General features: G+C 41.9%; 1 protein-coding gene across 4 annotated transcripts in view; it reads right to left on the bottom strand.

Moving 5' to 3' along the window:
* Positions 1 to 23,518, bottom strand: part of ITSN1 (intersectin 1) — a 211,205-nt gene that overhangs the window by 59,106 nt on the left and 128,581 nt on the right. For all 4 annotated transcript variants that reach the window (XM_055313423.1, XM_055313420.1, XM_055313422.1 and 1 more), the window contains exons 18-23: positions 21,472 to 21,701; positions 19,541 to 19,662; positions 9,072 to 9,319; positions 6,825 to 6,984; positions 3,842 to 4,047; positions 3,000 to 3,082 (exon numbers count right to left, since the gene is read on the bottom strand). In XM_055313423.1, coding sequence (XP_055169398.1) covers positions 3,000 to 3,082; positions 3,842 to 4,047; positions 6,825 to 6,984; positions 9,072 to 9,319; positions 19,541 to 19,662; positions 21,472 to 21,701 — 1,049 coding nt within the window. The remainder of the gene's footprint in view (positions 1 to 2,999; positions 3,083 to 3,841; positions 4,048 to 6,824; positions 6,985 to 9,071; positions 9,320 to 19,540; positions 19,663 to 21,471; positions 21,702 to 23,518) is intronic.

Here is a 23,518-nt window from a genome sequence, read left to right as displayed (position 1 = left end):
GCCCTTAAATTCAGAGCCTAATGTTAATTAATAGGCAGAAATTGAGTATGGAGGAATGCTTTTGGCTAATTATAAGAGCCTCTGCAGGAGGTACTAATGAAAGCTAAAACAAACACAAAAAGACACAAAGCCCCCTAATGCGTGTGCTAATATAGGCAGCTCTACAACGTGGGAGAGCCCGCCAAGGGCTGAGTCAGCTTAGGCAGTGCTGGCCGCAGGCTGGAGCCTCAGCCAGGGCCGGGGAGTAGGGACCCCACAGCAGACACAGGGTCACCCAAATGACCAAGGGAGAACAGAAGACGCTTTGTCTCTAGTCCTCCAGTGTGGCTCACACGCACCTCCACAGTGAACACAGGAAAAATGATTTCCCACACACGGAAATCAAATCTGGCAGTTGTGCTAAGGACATTCTTTTTTCATTAATATGTTCCTTTTCCCGATCTCTCAGTATTCTGACCTTTCCCCCGTTTGGTTTTGCTCTGCCACTTGCCCCTGAAGCTCATGTTCGGCCATTTAAGATAGGATCTTTGGCAGATGGATGCTTTTCCCAGTGATTCCTGCATTGAAAAGTCACTTTCTCAAAAATGGATCCAATCTTTGAAGTGACTTTCAAAGTGCTGAAGAAACTTCAGACGCATGAACTCTGGCTGAACCTACCATTGCACTATAAGATACCAAGGAGACTGGAAAGACTGTGGCTTCATTTGCCCTGCCATGCACACAGGCATCTGGGAGGCTCCTGTGGGGCTCAGTGACACGGGCCATGGGAGGATGGGCGGGCGATGGCACTCAGAGCCTCCTCCAGAGACCGTTACCACAGGGCACTGGCCATTCCTAAGTGGGCACACTAAGAGCTACCCAAACTGACCATCTGTTTAATCTGGTTTATGTATGCTTTACTTTGAATGTGACTACCTTTAATGCAGTATTAATAAGGGGCTCACTGATACATGCAGATAGCTTTTCTCTGAACTTCAACAGCCAAGTCCTCTCACGCCACTCCGGAAGGCCAGTGAGCTCTCTCCTAGTGTTTCTTAATATTCCAGATCATCTGACAATGGATGTAATAAATGTCAGCGGAGATTAGAATCTCTCTTCTGTTACCCAACTTTATTTTTTTTTTTTAATTTTTAAATTTTTTATTTATTTATGATAGTCACAGAGAGAGAGAGGGGCAGAGACATAGGCAGAGGGAGAAGCAGGCTCCATGCACCGGGAGCCCGATGTGGGATTCGATCCCGGGTCTCCAGGATCGCGCCCTGGGCCAAAGGCAGGCGCCAAACCGCTGCGCCACCCAGGGATCCCTGTTACCCAACTTTAAACGTGTGTGTGGTTCACCTGTGACCTATGGATTGAGGCCTCAAGGGACGAGGCCTCTGTACACGTTTCAAAACAAATCGGCGTTCATCGATGCTGCTCCTAGAGGAGAATGCTCACAGCGTTGTTAAGTGGCTCTCCATCAACAACCCAGGAAATGAAGCAAAAAGGAAAAAACACTAGCAGACTCTTACTGACCTTTCTCCTAGATGCTTTATGCAAATTATCTCATAATCCTTGATTGTTACTTTCTACTCAAAGTGGGGGTCAGTAGCCCACTGTACAGGAGAGGAAGTGAGGGCATGATCAAGAGAGTGCATGGCTACTAGGAGAGAGCCAAGGTGTAAACTTCAGCCTTCCGAGGAGACGTCATTGGATAAAACATACTGAATCTGGGCAGAATGGTAATCTGCTTTATATAATATGGACCACACATGTGTTTAAAAAGAGTTTTTTTGTTTTTTTATTTTTGCCTCGTTCTGCTAAGTGGATGAAGCACTCATTCAGATGACTGATAGAGTGTATAAACAGAACTCTTCTAATGTTCGTTTTGGTGGCAATAGCAAAAACTGGATGCAATAAAATGCTGGATGTGTTTGGCAGTGATGAGGTTTTTATAGCTGTATCTATAAACTACAAACATTTTTGCTTCTCAAATTCCTTTGGGGAAAGTAATTTTGTTACCGGGGGTCTGAAATACCACTGAACTTTAATCCTTGCTGTCTCCAGCCAAACAACTGTTTTCATAATTCTTTCACAAGCCACACTTTCCAAGGAATGTGACAATCTCAGGATGGTGAGCAGACTAAATAAAACACTCTATCTTCATAGAATTTACTTAAGGAACCCAAGAAAAATCAGCATACAATGGGGTAGACATCTGTTAGCTAGGAATCCCCATCAGACTTGCAGTGGAAAGCCTGTCAAACTACTGGTAGCGCTCTTCAATGAGGTGAGAATGGCTACACTGACTGCAGAAAAGACGTGAGATTTTTACCATCCAGAGCCTGGATCATGTGGGTTTTATTTGTTTTAAAGCCCACACCATGTATCAGCATATATAATCCTCAGACTTATGTGATGAAGACCAAGATATAAGGCAATTAATTCTTTGTGTGCTAAACACTCAAAATGAAATTTTTAGGTCTTAAATAATCTGGTGTGCTTATTGACAAGGAACAGAAAAACTGAACTTCTCTGTTTCTTTTGAAGGTGGCAGAGATGCCACTGCGATTGCTGGGACAGCTTTACTAGACGGTGTAGTAACATTTTTAAAACAAACACTTATGTACAAGTCAGAGGAGAACAGACTATAGTAGGGGAAGCAATGACCACAATCCAGCTGCAGAGATGCTCACAAAACTTGATCCTAGTGACACTGATGGGCCTCTTTCAAACGTCAGAGAGCTTGTGACCAACTATCATTAGAAGATTTGGTTATTATGATCAATGTATCTGATACTATTTTGAAAGTCTCCGTGAAGTACTCTGCTTTTGTAAAGATCTAACCTTTCATTTGACCTCAGAGTGGAACACACTGAACATAAACTAATACAGTCTTTTTTTTTTTTTTTAGTACAGTCTATTTTAAAGTGAAATCCCATCTCATTTCAAACATGTACTCTTTATATTACGTGATCCCCTCGACCCTCCTAAGAACATGATTTGACTCAGGTTCTCACCTTCTCCCGAAATGGCCGGCTTGGCTGCTGGGGAAGCTACTCTCTTTAGACTAGCGGGACTTTCTGAAGAACCAGATTCCATGCTGAAAGAGGTGGGAGGAGAAAGTATCTTAATTTTTATCTTCAAAGACATGAATACAAACGACACTGATTTTCCTTTTTTTTTTTTTAAAGAGCTGCTTAATATTTAAAACTTTGAAGCATCTACAGCTGTACAGCTGAAACAGTTGCACTTGGCTAAGTTAAAACACTTAACAGCGCCACAGAGGCATGAGTCTGAGCTGCATTCTTGTTTCTCAGCACTTGCTACATAGCCAATGCATCCGTCTAGTTCAAAGCAATGATAGATGCTCTTCCAATATTTTTGTTATTTTTATCTTCTTGAAGCTCCTAACCTGTTTGAACACCTAGGTGATTGCAATAATTGAACTACAACCTTTATGTTAAAGGATCCATGCTATAAGGTTCATAATCCATTCTTTCAATTATTTCCCCAAATGCATTGAGCCTGTAAGTATTCATGTGTATCTGCATAGTACTGAGTACTAGGCATGATCACCAACAAATCCACAAGAATGTTCCAGGCCTCAGAGTAGAAGTTCTTCTTACATAAGTCACTGGAACACAAGATATGCAGGCTTCCACCAATGAAGGGGGGGAGAAAATGACCACTTATTTGTCAGAGGCTGTCTTCTCCAGATATGCACTCTAACTTCTGCAGTTAGAGGATCCAGAAGACACCATAATCCTGCAATCCCATCTGCGAATCTTAATGAACGCAAGCAACAATTTCATGCCCAACATTGTTTTCATCTAACAGAAGCAGACAAACATAAAAATACCTTGTGGATTTCCTTATGGGCCCTGAAATGAGTTTCACGTAAGACTTGGGGAACCAACCCTTCTGACCTTGGACTTCTCCAAACCACCACATGTCTTGCTGTTCCAGGACGGTGATGACGTCATTTTTGTTAAAATTTAAGTGGTTGTCTTTTTTGGCTCTCCAAGGATACAGGGCTTGTGCTTGTAGCCCTTCCACCTTCTCACCCTTGTGTGGAAATACATAAAGGACCTCTCATTACTCTGTGATCGGTTACCGATGCAGGCGACATCAACACTGGCACTAACACTCCTTTCCAGCAAGCGCACACAGGCACACACAGCCACAAAGGACCCTGCTTCAGTGCAGCATGGGTGCTGGATGCTTCCCTGGTTCCTGGTGATCTCTCATTTTCAAAAGGAGAGCCCAACACCTGCCAGCCTATTCGCAGGGGCACTATCTGGCCATCCAGAGCTGCCTCATTAAACAAGCCAGGAGGTCATATTTCTTTTGGGGCACCTGGCTGTGTGCCTTTGACATCTGGTTCTGTTTTAACCTCCAAAGTGCCCAGGCCACTCCCACCATCCCCATTTCCAAATGGATTTTGGATGTTGGGTGGAAGATTCATACCGAAGTGTAGAAATCTTGCAAAATCTCAAAGGATAATGAACTGATAGTTTAGGTGGACAAAGGAAAATATGCCCCACGTTGGATTGTTTGAGCTCCTGTTTTAGAGACCCAGGGGTCTGGCTGGCATAAATCTGCTGTGATCCACTACATACATCTACATGCAAAGAGGGGTTACAAAGAGGAATAAAATGCCACCTCTGCCTCCTCCAAATAATTTAGGCTAAAAGACTTTATTGACCATATGGCACTGGAAAAAGGGACAGTACGGTATCATTACCAAAGACTTCACAATTAGCGGGCAAGAGAGAGACACACACAATGATATATACCACTTGGCAGAACGAGATCTACTACAAAGAGGCTCCAGCTATTCACTGTGGGAACAGAGAGAAAAGAGGGATGAATTCTGCCCAGGGGCCATAGGGACAGTTTCACAGAGGAGGCAGCACTGGAGTCAGGCCTTGAAGGGCGAGGAGGATTTTGAGAGCTAGGGCTTCGGAGGAAGGGCACTCCAGGCCGAAGGCACAGCACAGGCAACGGCCTCGGGGTGGCATACTGCAAAGGGTCCAGGAAGAGGAGCACAATCCTGGGGTACGTGGAGCCTAGTTTCATGGAGGGGTGCAGTAGGAGATGAGGCTGGAAAGGTAGGGTGAGGCATTTATTACCTTTTTTTTAAAAACTAACATAAAACCATTACAATATCTTAAGATGATATTAAGAAAATTACAACGTCAACTTTCAAGCATATATGAAAATGGACAGGAACAAAAAGATGATGCTCAAAGGCAGCTCATTTGGAACCAACTTGTACCTGTCTTAAAAAGACATTTTCCTATCGACACTCCTGGGTCCTCCTGGATCCTCACCTTCTTGGACCTTCGAAGTCCCTCCTCCCTTCCATCTCGGCTGCACACTTCTTGAGATCCCCCAGATTCTCTGCCTGTTTTTCTCCCTCGGGCTCGCGGGAGCTCCCAGACCCCCACAGCCCACCAGCTCACAGCCCTTCTGTGCTGTCCCATCCTCCCAGCTGCTTCCATCCATTCCTCTGCCAAGCCTGGGGCCCCAGCCTGGTTGACCTTTCCCCACTGACACTTTGGAATAACCCAGCCTGGGGCTGGACAGAGCCTGGACTCGGGGTTGGAACCCCACGTGTGTCACTGATTTCCTGACTTTGGCCAACTGTTTAATTCCCCACATAGAACCCAGCTTCCACGTTCTAAAAAGTGGATATAAACTATCTTCGCCTACCTAGCAGTCAGCATCTCCTACTCCTTCCCAGGTCGCAAACACATTCTTCTTACCACACTGAATGCTCTCTACCCTGATCACCAACCCCAGTCCCTGCAAAGAGCCCAGCAGGGACAGAAGCAAAGGGAAGGAAACATCTCTGGCTGGGAGCTCCTCCTCTCAGGTGGGGAGAACACACACACATGCTGCGGATTTTCCATTTTCTTACCCTGTTCTCTTTTTTTGAAGATCTCACATGTTTCCTCAGAGCTGATCTATGTTCTCGCTGCCTGTCGCATGGGACCACCTGGTGCCCTACCTTCACCCTGAACACACCTAAAACTGAGCTCCTCTCTCCAACTAAAAATCACTTTCTCTCTGTGCCCTCCTTGTTTCTCTCGGAGATCAGATCCTTCTCTCAATCCCAGGCTGCTTTGCTTTCCTTTGGCTCCAACAGGAGTGTGACTCCGTCCTGCTTAGCTGTCGCTGCTGCCCGATGTCCTCTGCTGGAACCTCCCCAGGCACCTGCTCAAAGCCCACATGCCTCCTGTTGATCCCAAGTCAGAGACTGTCCCTGACCCCCAAATGCCTCCCACATGGGCATTTGCTCTGTCTGGTTTGATTAATGTATAGATATTTCATTCCTTTATGTTCATTGCATTAAGTAAACCACTGCTTTATCGTATGGAGTAGTAATATTCAGAATAACGATCCTTTTAGAAACACTTTCTTAGGAGGGCACTTAAGAGTTTCCCATTCACCTGTAATCAAGCCTTTCTGATGTATACTTATTGGTCTCCCCAGATCAACAGGCCTAAGTTTTTCCTGAAACACTCTGGTCTCCTACGTTAAAGCCTCTCCTCACAGCATTTGCTGTCTGACAGGCAAGCCCATTCTACTTCCTAACAAAATCTACCCATGGTATAAGATACTACTTCTTCAGCGAAGCTTCCTGGTCAACCTGTGCAGGAGATTACCCTTCTCTGAACTCCCCAGGCTCCTTAATGCTATTGGGAAAATGTGAACTGAATCCACACTGCCACCTGACCCAGATACACAGAAATAACACTGTCGATAAGCACTTGGCCAAATGTGCTCGTACTGGGTACTGCATGCTAGGTCTTCACACTCCCACTGACTGCTTTTACCTGGCCTAAAACGGGAGATGGAGAGGAGCCAGTGGCCGTGGCTGGAGTAAACGCTGATCTCTGCCTTAGCTGGCCAGCACTGGGAACGGTGAGCGAGGGCTGGGCTGCCCATGCGTCCCAGTTGTCGGTTTCTGGCTTCTCATTCGTGCTGGTGGGCCACCTGGAAGGAAAGTTTGCCACCATGAGAAGCAAGTACTTTCTATGCGCCAGCTTCTCACCTACGGCAGGTGTAAAGCCAGTACATTTACAGGGCTTTCTAAAGACGAGAAACAAGACAGCAACGAGCCTCAGGCAAATTACAGTAGTTGCTCTAAATCTTCAGAAACAATATTCTGTCAATTTGGTTCATTAGAAGGGTCTCATGAAACATGGGATAGGGACTCGTTGCAACTGTACCAGAGAAGCATCCTCACATGCCATTATTGTCACTGTTAAAAATGATAGTGCAGCCAGCAAAAAAGACGTAATACACCACATAATAAAAGATGCCAGCTTGGCAGCTGGCACTTAACACCATTTCTCTGTCCCCTTCCATCCCACAGCAAGCACCAGGCCACATGCCTAGCCACCAGGGTAATGACAAGTAAAGCAACCAGTCGTGCTGGGTCTCAGGGACGGTTTTAATTTTGTAATTTTTATAATGTTAGTACATCTGTGTGAATGCAAATATAAATGTAATGTACTTTTTACATCTTTATAAGACATAAACATATTTGGAAATCAAAATAATTCCTTTGAGGCGTGCCTGGGTGGCTCAGTCGGGTAAGCATCTGACTCTGGCTTGGTTGGTCATGAGCTCACAGCAATAGGATCCAGCCCCATGTTGGTCTCTACATGGGGTGTGGAGCCTGCTTAAGACTCTCTGATAAAAATAAAAATATAATTCCTTTGTTAGATGGTACATCCTGATTCTGGGTTTGGAAAATAAGATGTCCACGATTAAAGCAGAGAGAACCACACATCACACACGTATTGCAGAAGATTCACAATGACCAGATCCACAGCAAAACAAACTCCTAGAAAACACAGTGTTTGTCTTCTATGTTAGTCTGAGCTTCCATTTAAGAAAAGCCAGAACTTTTGAATCAAGATCAAGACAGGAAGGGAGACTTTCAACTTGGAATCATGCTAATGGGAGACTACTTTTTAACAGAGATTAGATAGGGAGGACTTTTCTTAGTACCTGCAACCTTTTGTATGAAAACAGGAATATGTAAAACTTGCTATTCCTTACATCCTTCCCTCTACTTCCTCTGCCCCTGGTCACCATGCTCCTTCCTCTACTCTATTTAAGCCATTCGATCTTTCTCTAGCCTTACGTCTTGACTCCTTGCCTTCTATTTGTTTCTTCTGAATAATGATTAGGCTTGAAAAAGAAAATTAGGGGCGCCTGGGTGGCTCAGTCGGTTAAGCATCTGCTTTCGGCTCAGGTAATGATCCCAGGGCCCTGGGATGAAGCCTCGCACCAGACTCCCTGCTCAGTAGGGAGCCTGCTTCTCCTTCTCCCTCTGCTGCTTCCCCTGCTTGTGCTCTCTTGTCAAATAAATAAATATTTTAAAAAAAAATTAAAATAGTTCTTACTCAAATCCCTCCTACTTGAATGCTCGTATGAACTACTTTTAGACGACTGCACACATAGATCACAGTCCTCTAACTGGAAGCGTGGGCAGCAGTTTCCTCCATCATTTCAAACCTCTGCTTACACACAGTTTTTAATGCCATTTCCTGATGACCAGGGGTGCGGCCAAGAGCACACGTCTCTTCACTTCCCAGTACAAGACCGATGACCGATGACAGAGGAAAGTTTTAAAGGAAACAGCTTTCTATCTTGTTCTAAACCACATGACTGAATTCAATTTCTGTTTCTGACCAGCAGAAAAAGTGCTGCTTGCATGCAGGAAACAACTGTTTGCTGACTGCCCTGGATGTCAAGTGAATTATTATTAGAGAATGATATTTCTCCATTTCTTCCACAGGAAGGAAAGATACAGACAAATTACTGAATGCAACACAATGACAGGCTTGACTTCGTTCCTCCCAGGACACACCAGTGCGGACTAATGAGAGAATGAAATCCAGCTCTGTGAATGTAATCTAGTGTGCCAGCAGAGTGGTCAGAGAAAAGGGTAAGGGAAATGAGCCCACCCCTTAACGCCAGAGGTACAGCCCAAACCCATGAAAGTACTTTAAAAAGATTACTGAGCGAGGAGATCCAAAACCCCTCAGAGATGGCGTGCCTACACGTACGTGGAGCTGAAGTCAGCCCAGCTGTTGGGGGTCGTGGAGGGCTCCGGAGCGCTCACTGCCACCGGAGCGGGGGTCTCACGCACGGCCAGTTTGGGCGCAGGGGCAGAGGTGAGGTCGGGCCCGGGTTTGACTGGAGCGGGCACCTCGTTTTCTGGGATTTTCTCTGCGTAGTTAGCAGGGAACCATCCCGTCTTTCCTTTTAATTCTCCTCCAAGCCAGCCCGGTTCTCCAGTTTGGCTTTCATCCACCTGCAGGGAAAGTCACAAAGTTTAACTTAAAAAGTGGCCCTACATCAACTCCTCAAGACACCAAAGGGCTCTACCAGGACCAAGCCCTGAGCCAACAACCCCATCGGACTGATACACCCCACGTACGCCTCTTCACCCTCTTTTAGTCTCTGTATCCAGGGAAATGAACCCTAAACATGAACCCTGAACAAAGAGTTTGTGTTGTAAAGCAGGTTTCTCATTCTTTCTGCTTTTAAGCACCTCCCCCCTATCCTTTTCTAGCAACAGCAATTCAGATAGAGCTGAAAGTCCTCAGGCCCACAGTTTACATTTTTAGAGTGACTCTGAATTGAAAAGTGATTGGAGAGACTCCATCACTCGGGAAGTCATGTAATTATTAAAAAATAATTTGACTTGGGTTTATTATTTAAAGCTTAATCAGTACTCTAGAAATCTCTAATAACGGAGTAGTATTTGTTTAGCACAGGGATCAGAAAGATAAAAGCATGGTCTTAGATGGTTTCCACGGGAAGCCAAGCTGATGTTAAGCCATTTAAAAGCTCCATAGATACATGATGAGAAAATCAAAGAAATAATTATTCATGGCCACAGTCAACTTTATTTTTTTTTTTTTTTTAAATTTTTTTTTTTTTAAATTTTTTTATTTATTTATGATAGTCACAGAGAGAGAGAGGCAGAGACACAGGCAGAGGGAGAAGCAGGCTCCATGCACCGGGAGCCCGACGTGGGATTCGATCCCAGGTCTCCAGGATCGCGCCCTGGGCCAAAGGCAGGCGCCAAACCGCTGCGCTACCCAGGGATCCCTACAGTCAACTTTATTAAGGTCCTATGTTGTTCTTTTATACAAACTTAACTTTAATATTACAAAAGTGCACAGGAGAATTCACAGAATTCTGCTGTTTAATTCTAATTTAAAAAGATCATTCAGAATCACCAGAAAGGTTCTACCTATCTTTATGAGTTACCCCCACTATTTTATGAGCAACAGGAGGATGACTTTGGAGGAAAATTATGTTCATTCTTAGAAAACCATTTTCATTACTATATCAAATATGGGTCTATCAGAGACCTTCTCTTATTCTTATTCCTTAATATATGCTGCCTGAGGAGGTAAAACATTGAACACTTCATCAGACATTAATGTTGCTTTTTAGAAATCAAAAAATGAGTAGGGAGGATCTTAATAAAGATTTTGGGAGGGGGGAAATGAGCAAAAATACCAGCTTCCTAACTCATTCAAATATATAGTAAAAAATAAATACAATAAAATAAAAAATAAAGGCCCAAACTACAGAACCAAACATCTACTACCTGTATTCAGTGCAGAGTAAGTGTAATGCTTATTAGCATACCTGAATTTTAAGCGTGCTTGGGGTGGGGTGGAAAAAGCGGAATACATGGCTTACCACTTAACTCTACATCTTATTCACAAAACGTTCAGTAAGTAGAAGATGCCGGCACTCTGCTCTACCTTAGGGGAGGGACCCTTATTGTCAGGGGTAAAAGCAATTTTTGAAACTGAGAATTCTCCAGAAAGGAGTTCCCCGAGATAAAGAGCAATATTGCTTCAAAGCTGCTATTTTTCTCTTTGCAGTTCTGATATTCTTACTAACGCTTACATCAGATGTGAACACATTAGCCACTTTTCATTCAACTCCCCCACACTGTTTTGTGCTTACGTTCCTTTTTCTGGGCAGCCCCAACTGTTTCTCTAGATGAGGATTTAAGATGACATTTTTTTCCACTGGGATTTCATGCTGAATGCAAACGGCTAAATGCCTTTGTTTCTTCATTTATACTTATTGGTGATATTATGACACATTTAAATATTGCCACAGCTTTGCAGTGGGAACAGCTGTTTCTAGGCCAGATTGTGCAGGGGAGGGGCTCCCCAACTCCTCGGTAGGTTCAACAGTCACGCTCCCAGCCGCCCCCTCCACTCACTCTATGACCCCAGGTGATGTCAGGCAGGAGTGAGTGAGGAGCTTGAGCCTAATTCACTACTGTGAACCTGACACAGTGACTTAGCCTCAAGACGGAGACATGTAACAATCAAGGATAGGGCTCAGCAATTAGATTGGTCTAGTCTGAATACTAGATCTACCATTTATTAACTGGGTGACTTTGGGCAACTTTCACCTCTTGGTGCCTCAACTTCTTCATCTGTCAAATGAGGATAACAGTACCTGTCTTATTATGGCAGCAATGAGAACTGTGAAGTATTGAAAACACTGCCTGGCATATGACCAGTGTTTACTGATATATTTTTATTTTTTATTTTATTTTTTTAAAAGGTTTTATTTAGGGCAGCCCCGGTGGCGCAGCGGTTTAGCACCGCCTGCAGCCCAAGGCGTGATCCTGGAGACCCGGGATCGAGTCCTGCATCGGGCTCCAGGCATGAAGCCTGCTTCTCCCTCTGCCTGTGTCTCTGCCTCTCTCTCTCTCTCTCTCTCTCTCTCTCTCTCTCTCTCTCTCTCTCTCTCTGTAGAGGCAGAGACACAGGCAGAGGGAGAAGCAGGCTTCATGCCAGGAGCCCGACGTGGGACTCGATCCCGGGACTCCAGGATCACGCCCTGGGCTGCAGGCGGTGCTAAACCGCTGAGCCACCTAGGGATCCCCTGATGTATTTTTAAAAGCTCTCTCTCCTGGGGCTCGTGGGTGGCTCAGTGGTTGAGCATCTGCCCTTGGCTCAGGTCATGATCCCAGGGTCCTAGGATCGAGTCCCACATTAGGGTCCCCTGCAGGGAGGCTGCTTCTCCCTCTGCCTATGTCTCTGCCTCTCTCTGGGCCTCTCATGAATAAATAAGTAAATAAAATCTTAACAAAAAAATCATAAGAAGAAGGAGCTGTCCCTCCTGTTGTCCTGCTCTGAATTTGTAGTAGAGCTCTCACTTGGGCTTTTGTCCCATTCTAAGAGCCTGGTCTTTACCCTCACTTTAGGTAACAATCCATGGTTCTCTGTATGGGGTATTACTTTGCTCCAGGAAACTGCCTGGGAGCCAGGCCCTGTGGCTTTGCCTTCTTTATCAGCAGCAATCCTTTAGAGGCTGGAGCTCAATCCTTGATCGTGGCCTGTCTGGAATGTCTACTGGTCTATCCATGTAGGACCTCCTCAAATGTCAGCTGCTTTACTCACTTATATCCTATGTTTTACAGTCATTCTCTTGAGACAGAGGGTCTTACCTGGCTAATAAGAATTCTGGGACTGATATATGGAATTGGCTCTGAAACTCTGAGGAAAGGTCCTGCCCTGTGGGCAGGTCTAGCTTGTACCCCAGGTAGCTGCTCACACCACCCAGCCCTGTTCCCCTGATAAGAGAGAAAAACATGCTTCACTGCTGAAAGGTGTTTGTACACTTTGGAGGCAGAGAAGGTGCCACATCAGCCTCTTATCTGTGCAAACAAGAGTTTCTCATCCTTCAGGGTAATAGTGAAACTAAGGTTTCCGTTTTAACCAAGGAAATTCACTGGTCAATTCTGACCAAAAAATGGTCTTAATTAGCTGGTTTTGTTCTTATAGGAATCCATTCGTTTTAATGAGTAACTTAATTTTAAGATTCAGAGGATATAAGAAAAATTCACTTGGAAACTAAATTAACCACTTAGAAAAAGCACAGAGGTTCTCATATGAAAAGGAGAACTAGAGATGCCTGGGTGGCTCAGTGGTTGAGCATCTGCCTTCAGCTCAGGTCATGATCTCAGGGTCCTGGAGTAGAGTCCCATATCAGGATCCCCAGAGGGAGCCTGCTTCTCCCTCTTCCTATGTCTCTGCTTCTCTGTGTCTTTCATGAATAAATAACTAAAATCTTAAAAAAAAAAAAAAAAAAAAAGAAAGGAGAAATGTATCTTCCTGAACTAAGGAAACTTTACCCCAAATGCCAAACCAATTGTGGAAAAACAGTACATAAGATCAGCATAAGATCAGGATAGAACAAGAAGAATTAGGCATACAAATTGCAGCACAGCTGGCTAGCAAGTGAACTTTAACATACAAAAAGTAGATTCATCTATTGGTGGCTATAAGTCAGGGGGATCTGAATGATTAACAATATTGGTCTTGATACAGTTTCATTTAAGCAGCCCCATTGCACCACCTCAAAGCATTTGGGGTCATTCTAGTAGAATAGTCAAAAAGGGAAACACAGGGCAGCCCCGGTGGCCCAGTGGTTTAGCGCCGCCTGCAGCCCAGGGCGTGATCCTGGAGACCTGGGATCAAGTCCCACGTCGTGCTCCCTGCATGGAGCCTGCTTCTCCCTCTGCCTGTGTCTCTGCCTCTCTCTCTCGCTCTGTATCTCTCATGAGTAAATAAAATAAAAATCTTAAAAAAAAAAAAAGTGAAACACAAACCCCAGATGTTGTGTCCATGTCTCAAATGTTACAGATCTACAGATTGTTAATATAGATGGTATGCTGGGAGGCTTGGATGCCACAGTCAAGTGCATATAGGAGCCATGAGGTTCAAGTACGTATGGCTGAAGCCTGATAATACTACATCTCATGGCTGCGCTATCCATTAGGTAGCATGAATATATCTAAAATCTCTGACCTTGTCACAAAGAAGCGAAAGAGAAATTTCCTCTCCTTTCACAAGCATGACGCAGAACAAGGAGAGCAAAGAGATTTAAACTATGTACCAACTCAGAGCAGGTGGTGTGGCTGCTGAGATGCGCTGAGGAGTATTAGGAGCAGCACATGGTTCACGCAATCAACAGTTTAGAAATAAAAGTTTTCCCCAAAACTTCTGGAAGTTACAACAATAAAATTGTTTTCTAAAGCTCTAATCTGTAGGTCGTCAAATTTTTCCTCCGTTGTAACCGCTCAACACTGCCCTTGCAGCACAAAAGCAGCTGTAGGCAATATGCAAATGAATGAGTCAGGCTGTGTTCCAATAAAACTTTATTACAAAACAGGCAGTGGGCTGCATCTGGCCCACTCCTGGAATCGAATGTGTATTGGTCCCTCAAAACAGTGAAGATACTATTGTTACAAAACATGCCCACCTCAAGATGTTGAGGTTATGGAACTCAAAGGAAGGCAAGAAAGAAAAGGTACTGACTATATAAAAGAAAAAAAAAAATCTCAATCAAGAGAAAACAAGGAAAAGCAATGAATTTAACGTTACAAGAATAATACCAAATTAGAAGATCAACAGAGTCAAATGAACTGGCTGATGGCTGACAATCGCTAAAGAAGTGTCCTTTTTTTGAGATATTTCTAAGAGGATATGTTTCAGAAATGATTTAGAATTAGTCTTGACAGGAAAAAGGCATTAGGATAGATCAGTGGTTCTCAAAAGTGACTGCCTAACAGAACCACTTGGAGAAGATTTTGAATCCTGTTTATGGAGTAAAGTTCCTGGAGTCTCTAGGGGTGAGCCCTGGAATGCTGATTTCTTCTGAGCTCCCTGAACAGTTCTGATGTACTCAGTTCTGCACCATCCAGACCTGCTGAGTTACATGATCAGCCTGTGCTCTGAAGACAAACTTCAACAAAATGGCAGTGAGCAACAGTCTTCTTTTTTTTTTTTTTTAAAGTAAGCTCTACACCCAACATGGGGTTTGAACTGAGAACCCTGAGATCAAGAGTCGCATGCTCTTCCAACTGAGCCAGCCAAGAGCCTCTCTTCTAATTTTTAAAGCTTTCCCCATACATTATGGATGGCAAATTTGATTTATTTGCCCTCCAAATACCGGAACCTCCAGATCAGAAGACAGGCCATCAAAGTTCACAGCTGTCAAGGTCAAACTCAATTAAGAAGCTTCCATTAGGACACCTGGGTGGCTCAGGGATTGAGCATCCGCCTTTGGCTCAGGGTGTGATTCCTGGTCCTGGGATTGAGTCCTGCATCCGACTCCCCGCAGGGAGCCTTGCTTCTCCCTCTGTCTGTGTCTCTGCCTCTCTCTGTCTCTCATGAATACATAAATATTTTTTTTTAAGATTTTATTTATGTATTCATGAGAGACACACAGAGAAAGGCAGAGACACAGGCAGAGGGAGAAGCAGGCTCCATGCAGGGAACCTGATGTAAGCCCTGATCCCGGGACTCCAGGATCACGCCCTGGGCCAAAGGCAGGCGCTAAACCGCTGAGCCCACCCAGGGATTCCCCCCCTTAAATAATTTTTTAAAGAAGCTTCCATGAAGAAGGTCTTCCCTGCATATCAGTCCATTCTCATTCCTTTCCTCTTAAATTCCTAGCAAAGTTATAAACATTCACTGAGAACATCAGACATTGTCTTTTCAAAGTGTTTCTCTCTACTTTTCTAAAAAGATTTTAAACATATGAATGGCAGATATTTTATATTTCTTATAAACAATATACACTGAGGGGGGCACTTGATGGGATGAGCACTGGGTGTTATTCTATATATTGGCAAATTGAACACCAATAAAACATAAATTTACAAAAAAAAATAAACAATATGTAGAACAGGACACTATATGGGTACGAACTTTTTTTGTTAACCGTGGGGGAAAATATTTTTGGACAAAACTGGACTGGTAGTTCATTTTTTTCAAAAAAAAAAAATACATTTTAAAGTTCCCTCCAAGACTGCCTACGTTAAAAAAGGAAAGGTTAGGGGATCCCTGGGTGGCTCAGCAGTTTTAGTGCCTGCCTTCAGCCTGGGGCGTGATCCTGGAGTCCCGGGATCGAGTCCCGCATCAGGTTTCCTGCATGGAGCCTGCTTCTCCCTCTGCCTGTGCCTCTGCCTCTCTCTCTCTCTCATGAATAAATAAAATCTTTAAAAAAAAAAAAAAAGGAGAAGGAAACATTAGACTTCTGAAATCTAACCAAATTAGTCTGCTAATTTTCAAAGAAGTTTGAGAAATCTGAGAATCCAATGATTACCGTGCCCACAAAAATAAGTGACCTTTTGATTATTCCACCAAGAGATTGGTAGTAGTCTTCTACTACATATGTTCACGATGTTTCTTAACCTCAAACTTCAGGGAATAAAAAAATTATTACTATCACATGTCAATTTCCACATTTCCTGTGCTGATTGTTAACCTCACGAAGATAATATAGTTGAATGCCATTTGGGGTATAATGCTGCACTGTGTAGTAGAGACATTGCCGCTATTCCTTTGGCAAGCCAGTATATTATGACCAGCCGCACATTCCATACTTCATTCCATATTTGGGATGTCTGAGATAAAACAAACACCATTCCAGACCTGGGTATTCATTCTCTGTTATACTTGTCAAAGTTGGATTTATTTTTAGCATTTCTTTAAAAATTACAAATGTTGGCCCATTTATAAATAATACAAAATGAAAATACAAAACTACAAAAAATTAAACATAAAAGCCCCTTCTTTACTGCCCAGCAGTAACCAATGTTAATGGTTTCGTGTCTCTATTTCAAGACTTTAACCACACACATAAAAACATTCACATATACACACAATTTTTAAGCAAAATGCAATTATACTGTACATATTATTTCTGCTTTTTCTTTTTTTACTGGTGAGCTTATCTGTATGTGTAGATCTGCCTTTTTTAACATCTTAATCATACTGTTTAGCTATATCATAATTTATTTAAGCATTCCCTGACTTATATGGCTCCCCCCCCTTTTTTTTTTTACCAAGATTGCAGTGTACATTTGTGTACATACAAATTTGTGCATATGCCAAAAAACATAGGAAGAGTAACAGAATTTCTGGGTCAAGGGGAGTAAGAATTTTTAATTTTAATAGGTATTGTCAAATTGCTTTTCAAATAGCTTAGCCAATACAACCATGCTGACAGTGTGCATTTCATTTACTTTCCTACACTCTAGACAAAGCTGGATATTACCAAATCTTTAAACTTGTTCGGGTGAGAAATGAAAAATGCTATCTGGTTTTTTAACTTGCATTTCCTGATTACCAATGAGATAAAGCCTCTTTTTGTATATTTTTAAAATCATACACTTTCTTCACGTGCCAATATCTCTTCATATCCATGGACAACTTTTCTAAGTTTTAGGTTTCTTTCATATTAACTTTTAGGAGTCTTTATGTTTTGCAGTATACAAGTTTATTTTATATTGTCAAATCTGTTCATGTTTATCATTTATGGCTTCTGGTTTTAACTCAGAAAGGCATTTCTTTGCTAGAAAACTATTCCTATATTCTGCTTTAAAATTTTTTTTTATTAAATTTATTTATTTATTTTTTTAATTAAATTTATTTTTAAGTTGAAACTACTTGGAACTTATTTTTGTCTGTAGCCTGAGATGGAGACTTAACCTTATAATTTGCCAAATACACAGCCTTCAAGTCAGTCCTTAAATGGAATCTAGCAAAGAGAAAGCTGGTACACAAACTTTTATACCTCTATTTTGTTTTTTCTTAAGCACAATCTACTATACAACTCAAAACATATTTTTACTGCCAAGACAACACCCAAAGATATGTGTACTTACACAGAATTAAAGTGATTTAAAAGAAAACATTTAATAAGATGCAGACTTCCTGACAGTTACACAGACTTACCCATTCCCCTTTAACCTCCACCAGGAAAGCAAAGGTTTGAAAGCAAGGCAAAATATGTTTAATGAATGTTTTATTTTTACAGCACATCTAAACTCTATTCATCTAGTCAAACTGGTGGTTAACTAGCTATTTTGAGAAAAAAATACCATTGTAACAAGACTATGTTTCCAAAAAAATAGCAATATTTTCTCATTAAAGTATAGAGATCATCTATAACACTTCCTTACTGTAATATCTGTTAACACTTCCTTATCTCATCTCAAGAAGAGAACACTACTTTCCTGTACATTGTGTTGCAACAAAATCCAGTTTCAAAAACACCGGGCTCTTTTTTTGTTTCAGTGTTAAAAAAGACTTTGTAATGAGGCCCTCTGAGGTCACATTGTACTTTCATAGGTTTTAGATTCCTGGTTTGGTATTTTTATATATTTTAAAACAATTCATAGGCTTTACAAGCCATGGTATTTTCAAAGATGAGGCAGGACAAGTAAAACCACTTCAGGCCTTTAGAAAACAGCGTAGGAAAAAGTCAGTGGTGAAGAAGGTGCCTTACAAAACTGTCTGTGTGTACAGAGTGCTGTGCCCACACCAAAGAGAAACCAGCAGTTCTTTCCGTAAAGAATGAGTAAGGCTGACACCCAGGCATTCACAAACTGTTTGCTGAGTGAAGGCTGGACTGTATTTGAAGAGGGTTTGTATTGTTATGGAGATTCTGACTTCTAAAGAATCTGATATTTGGCCTTGAGTTCCTATTTCAAAGCCCATAATAATTTGAGAAAAAAAAAACAACAGAAAAAAAGGGGAGAAAGGATTGAGAGCTCTCAATATTGAACATACTGTTCTTTCTATAGATTTTGGCTCATTAAGGATCATATATTCCCCACCCAGGGTTCTGATATATACGTGCAAGATGAATGCATGAGTAATAGTATAATGATCTGTGCATTACTCTGTTACTTCAAAGATACCTAATACTGGTACAACAAGCAGGTTTGTCTCACTCATAGTTCTTTTAAAATATGAAACGATGCCCTTCTTTAAACAAACAAAAAATGCCACCAACAATACAAAGTTTGACCACTTCTATGACTGTTAATCCTTATTAACTAGATAGAAGAACTGTTTTCTTTTAGAAAATTATTTAAATCAACCACATTGCTTTATTCTTTCTTAAACTATAGTTTGAGTTACAATTACACGAATATATTTAACTGTTACTATAATTAAAGGAAATGAACCCTGACAAAGCAAAATTCTGAACTCTTTTATCTGCTCATTTATGGAGTAAGAAGGCAGATTAACTATGTACTTCATGACTCTTCACACAATTCAAAGATGACACAACTAAAGGGGAAAAATGATTCACTGACCCAAAAATACAAAAGTTATCATTAGCAATTGTGAAAGTGATGATAAAGCATTTTGCATTTAAAACCATCTCTTAAAGATTATTCATAGTATAATAAGTAGCAATCTAAACTCTAAATTACCAGACCCTTACAGATTTAAAAACACACTAAGGCTGTGATAAGAAGCCATTTTCTTTAACACCTCTATCTTAAAGTGATGCTAGGATATATTTCTAAATATCATCTTTCATTCTAATAGAAAAGGAAGATTGAGCCCCTACTTCCAAAACCCTGGATTTCACACTTGGCGCCAATTTCGTGGTGTCAAAATTCAAGAAGACAGATGTTAATCACTGATAGAGATCACACTTTGACCACAGTCTTTCTTACCATTACTATGTCTCCAGGCTGGATCGTGATCTCATCATGACTTCTGGATTCGAAGGGATAGAGTGCTCGGTAATACACCACCTTTACGTTCTCCTGTGCAGAAATTGTAAGTGGGCCTTTTTCTATTTACAAAACAGTGGGGAGAAGGGAACAAAAATCAAGCATTACATGGAACACATATGCATAATAATATGCCAAACCACTGACCTCTCCTCCACCAATGACCTTAACAACTGAACTATTTCCATCTATTCCAGGAATTTCTGAAGCACATACTTCATGCCAAAGGAGAGCCAAATCTGATGTCAGCAACTGAAATCTATCAGAAAGTTCACTAGCTGCCGCTCCCTGAACAAAGGCCATCCCAATGCTGAAGGCAGTGAGGTTGCCTTAGGTCCCTGGAGAACTCCCTCCTGGCTGAGGCTCCAGCAGCACACATCTGTAAAGCATCAAGACCCCTCTCCCCCACCCAGGGTGCAGAGTACAATGAAGCAGTTAGAATGTGGCCCCCAATCTGAATCAGCCAAAAAGAAAACTCCTTTGGCAGGAAGCAAAGAAGCACAACTTTCCACATTAACAGACTTGGAAATGTCGATGTCTCAGGTGCCTAAAGCAATCATATAAAATGTTAAGTGCTGATTTCCCCAAAAATTATTATTACTGATAATCCCCGGTGAAGTAAGTCTTCCTCCACATCTCTCATGGGTGGGGAAATGAGTCTCATGACAGACTTTCTAGGAAAATACTTTAGATTTTAAGTAAAAAAGTTTTAAAAATGGATGCAAGCAGAAGACATTCTGACTTCTGATTAACTTAATGGTATCCAATTGCAGCCCCCTGAAATGGTTTACCCTAGAAATGTACATAGTGAGCCACACACCTATTTTCTCTGAAAAGCAGTGAGGGGAAGGTATTATCTTCATGTAGTCTTCAAGTGGATAATGTGCAACATTTCCCACTGACCACAGGAAAAAGAAACCCTCATTTTATGTGAAGAGGAAACATAAGGAATTTAAACTAATTGCCTAAGATCGAGTCCTGGTGAAATTATTTTCATACCAAAGAAAGCATTAAAATATATATTTGCTTTGCCAGCCTGGGCTGCAGGTATTTGGATGTGGGGCCCAACTCCAAACCCCACTCCCATCCCTGCCTACTGTAAACAGGAAACAAACACTATGCAACAGTGTGCTTCTTTCTTTTCTTTCTGTATACCAATAAAAAGCACACTGATGACCAAATAAAATCGATATAATCTGCCATACAGAGGAAAAGACAATCACTTTCTTCAGCTCAGTCATTTTCTGTGAAGCTGTACAGTATTATACAGCCACACAAGAAATCTCAAAAATACATTCAGGTTGCATCTGATGGAAGAGATAATGTTTCCTAGCATTTTCGAGGTCTTTCACTTATCATGATTTAAAGAGGCCACTTACAATCAAAGGTAAAAAAACAGTCACAGTTTTCAAACGGTCAAAAACGTGGTTTAAAAAAAAAAAAAACATGGTTTTATGCAGCATTGGCTAAAGACAGATCAGCGTAGTCAAGGGGAAAAGGAGCCAATTTCCGTGCCTGAAACAGCCCAGTAATTCCCAGAGAAAATAGCAAACTGGAGAAGCAACAGGTTCTTTCCAAATCTGGAATACAGGTTTCTGCATGGGGCTTGGGAAGGACATTCTTGCTACTTTTGTCTGCAAAGGCTCTGGATCCCAGCGTGAGAGGGACCAAAGGCTGGCGTGGTGGTGGAAGATTATACAGGCAGGTCATGAGCTCACAGAATGAGTATCTGCACGACTGAAAAAAGGACACTGGCATTCTCATCCCTCTCTAGGAAAGGAGCCAAGACAGGGCTGCCTAGGTATGGGAATTCCTCAGGACGATCTGGCGGAGAAAACTTATTTGCTACAATGACTTTTGGGCCCTAATACCTGTGGTGGACCAGGGTGCCTGGACAGCTGGCTTGGCTGGCTCTTGATGCTGGTGGAAAAGCCGACTCATCTTGTCTTGCGTGTCCGGTTTGCTTTTTTCCTCACTGTCCTTCTTTTTGACACTCTCTTCCCTTCGGAGTTTTTCTTCATCATGGATCTTCCTTGGCCGCTGATGCTCATCATCCTGCTGCACATGCTCAATCCACTGCTTGTCCCTCTCCTGAGCTCGTCTGCCAACAAAATACTTGATTACAGCTAGCAAGCAACGCTGGTTTAACACTGCTACGGGGTCTTTGCACTAAAAAAGCTCCATCTAGTAACTGTGATGCTACACAGAGAGGGGATACTGTACTTCAGATGGAGCAATCCGAGTCAATAAAACAAAGGCTCTCAGGGCTCCGATTCTGAGTGAGATGAAATCACAGGACTCACAAAAACAGAAGATTTCTGATGTATTTTACCAAGTGGTTACAAGAATAACAAAAAGATTTCTCGATGATAAAACTGGTATTTCACTGCAAAAAACCCATAACACACAGGAACAAACGAGATAAGAGAGCTCAGCCAAATAAACACACATGTAGCTCCCCAAAGCTGAACGTGAAAGCAACAGATTTGTCTGAACCCTTTAGGTAGCGGCCATCGATATTAGACAATAGTCTCTGTGCATTTCTCTCAATCTGACAACTTTGTGTTTATCAAAATAGCTGACGCAAAAGGACAAGTGCAATTAAATCTAGGCCCTGAAATCTAAGACGACCTCAACCTGAAACCCACAGGACAAGACTGGGGATGATTTTTCTCTTGGTGCATGGCAGTCTATAAAATCAGTAAACATTTTAAAGAAACTCACGTGCAAAAGGGATACAATGATAGTAATAACTAGTCCCTCTTCAGACATTAACTCCATTACCCTTCACGCCAGGGGGCCAGGTCCTATTAATGTCCCCATTTTTACATGGGAGAAAAATGAGGCAGAGATATTAAAAGGCTTGTCCAAGGTCACACGACCACACTTGCCTGGGGTTCAATCCCAGGCAGCCCGGCTCTAGGCTCCACACCCTGAACTGCTATCCTGTGACATGGCCAACGCACAGAGGTCATCTCCTGGAATTAGAAAACTGCCAAAGGAATATAATATAAACAAATAAAACTTGTATTTGCCATTTAAAAAATATTATATTTATTTCTACCCTGTATGAATGTGAAAATTTAGCGGTAAAATTCTTAACTTACATCTTTAACATTTTACTTACTTTCAAAACGTCTCTTAAGAAAGCACAAAAAAATTTTTTGAAGGAGTCCCCTACCTATGTTGTCATTCATAACAACAATAAAAACACAATAGATTTTGCTTAATATTTGCTACTAATAAAAGTCATCATGTATAGTGTATAACCATGTAATTTCTGAAATTAATTTTGGGGTACTATTCATATGATCATAAGCAGGACATTTACCCTTGTTGTACTATGATATTTTGTGTTGATTTCTTCTCCATAGAAATGTTAATGCTCAATATGAATAACCAAAGCATCTAATCAATTTTGAAGATACAAAAAGGATGGAGTTGGGGTTAATAAGCATATCTAAGAAGTGAATCCTCAAATCATACCCCAAGAAAACCATAAAACAGTCCTCTAAGTTGGTTAGAGACCCTACCCACCAGTCCACTGGTAAACTGTATGGGTTCGCTTATACAGGGATATTTGACAATATGGTACTGTGAAAGTATGTTCTCTTCCTTATGATTTAAACATTTTCTTTCTCTAGCTTACATTATTATAACAACACAGTACATAACACACGTAACATACAAAATATTTGTTAATCGCCTGTTTATGTTATCTGTAGGCTTCCCTTTAGTCAACAGTAGGCTATCCGTAGTTAAGTTTTAGGGGAGTCAAAAGTTATATTGAGATTTCCAACTAATTGCGGGGGGGAGGAGTCTGTGCCCCTAACCTCCTTGTCGTTCAAGGGTCAACTGTACTACATACACCCACAACAAAATGAGCTCAGCCCACTAAAGGCAAGGACTTGCCTAAAG

The sequence above is a fragment of the Nyctereutes procyonoides genome, unplaced genomic scaffold (genome assembly GCF_905146905.1).
Source record: "Nyctereutes procyonoides isolate TBG_1078 unplaced genomic scaffold, NYPRO_anot_genome, whole genome shotgun sequence".
NCBI classification, from domain to species: domain Eukaryota; kingdom Metazoa; phylum Chordata; class Mammalia; order Carnivora; family Canidae; genus Nyctereutes; species Nyctereutes procyonoides.
This window is presented reverse-complemented; position numbering and strand designations above follow the sequence as displayed.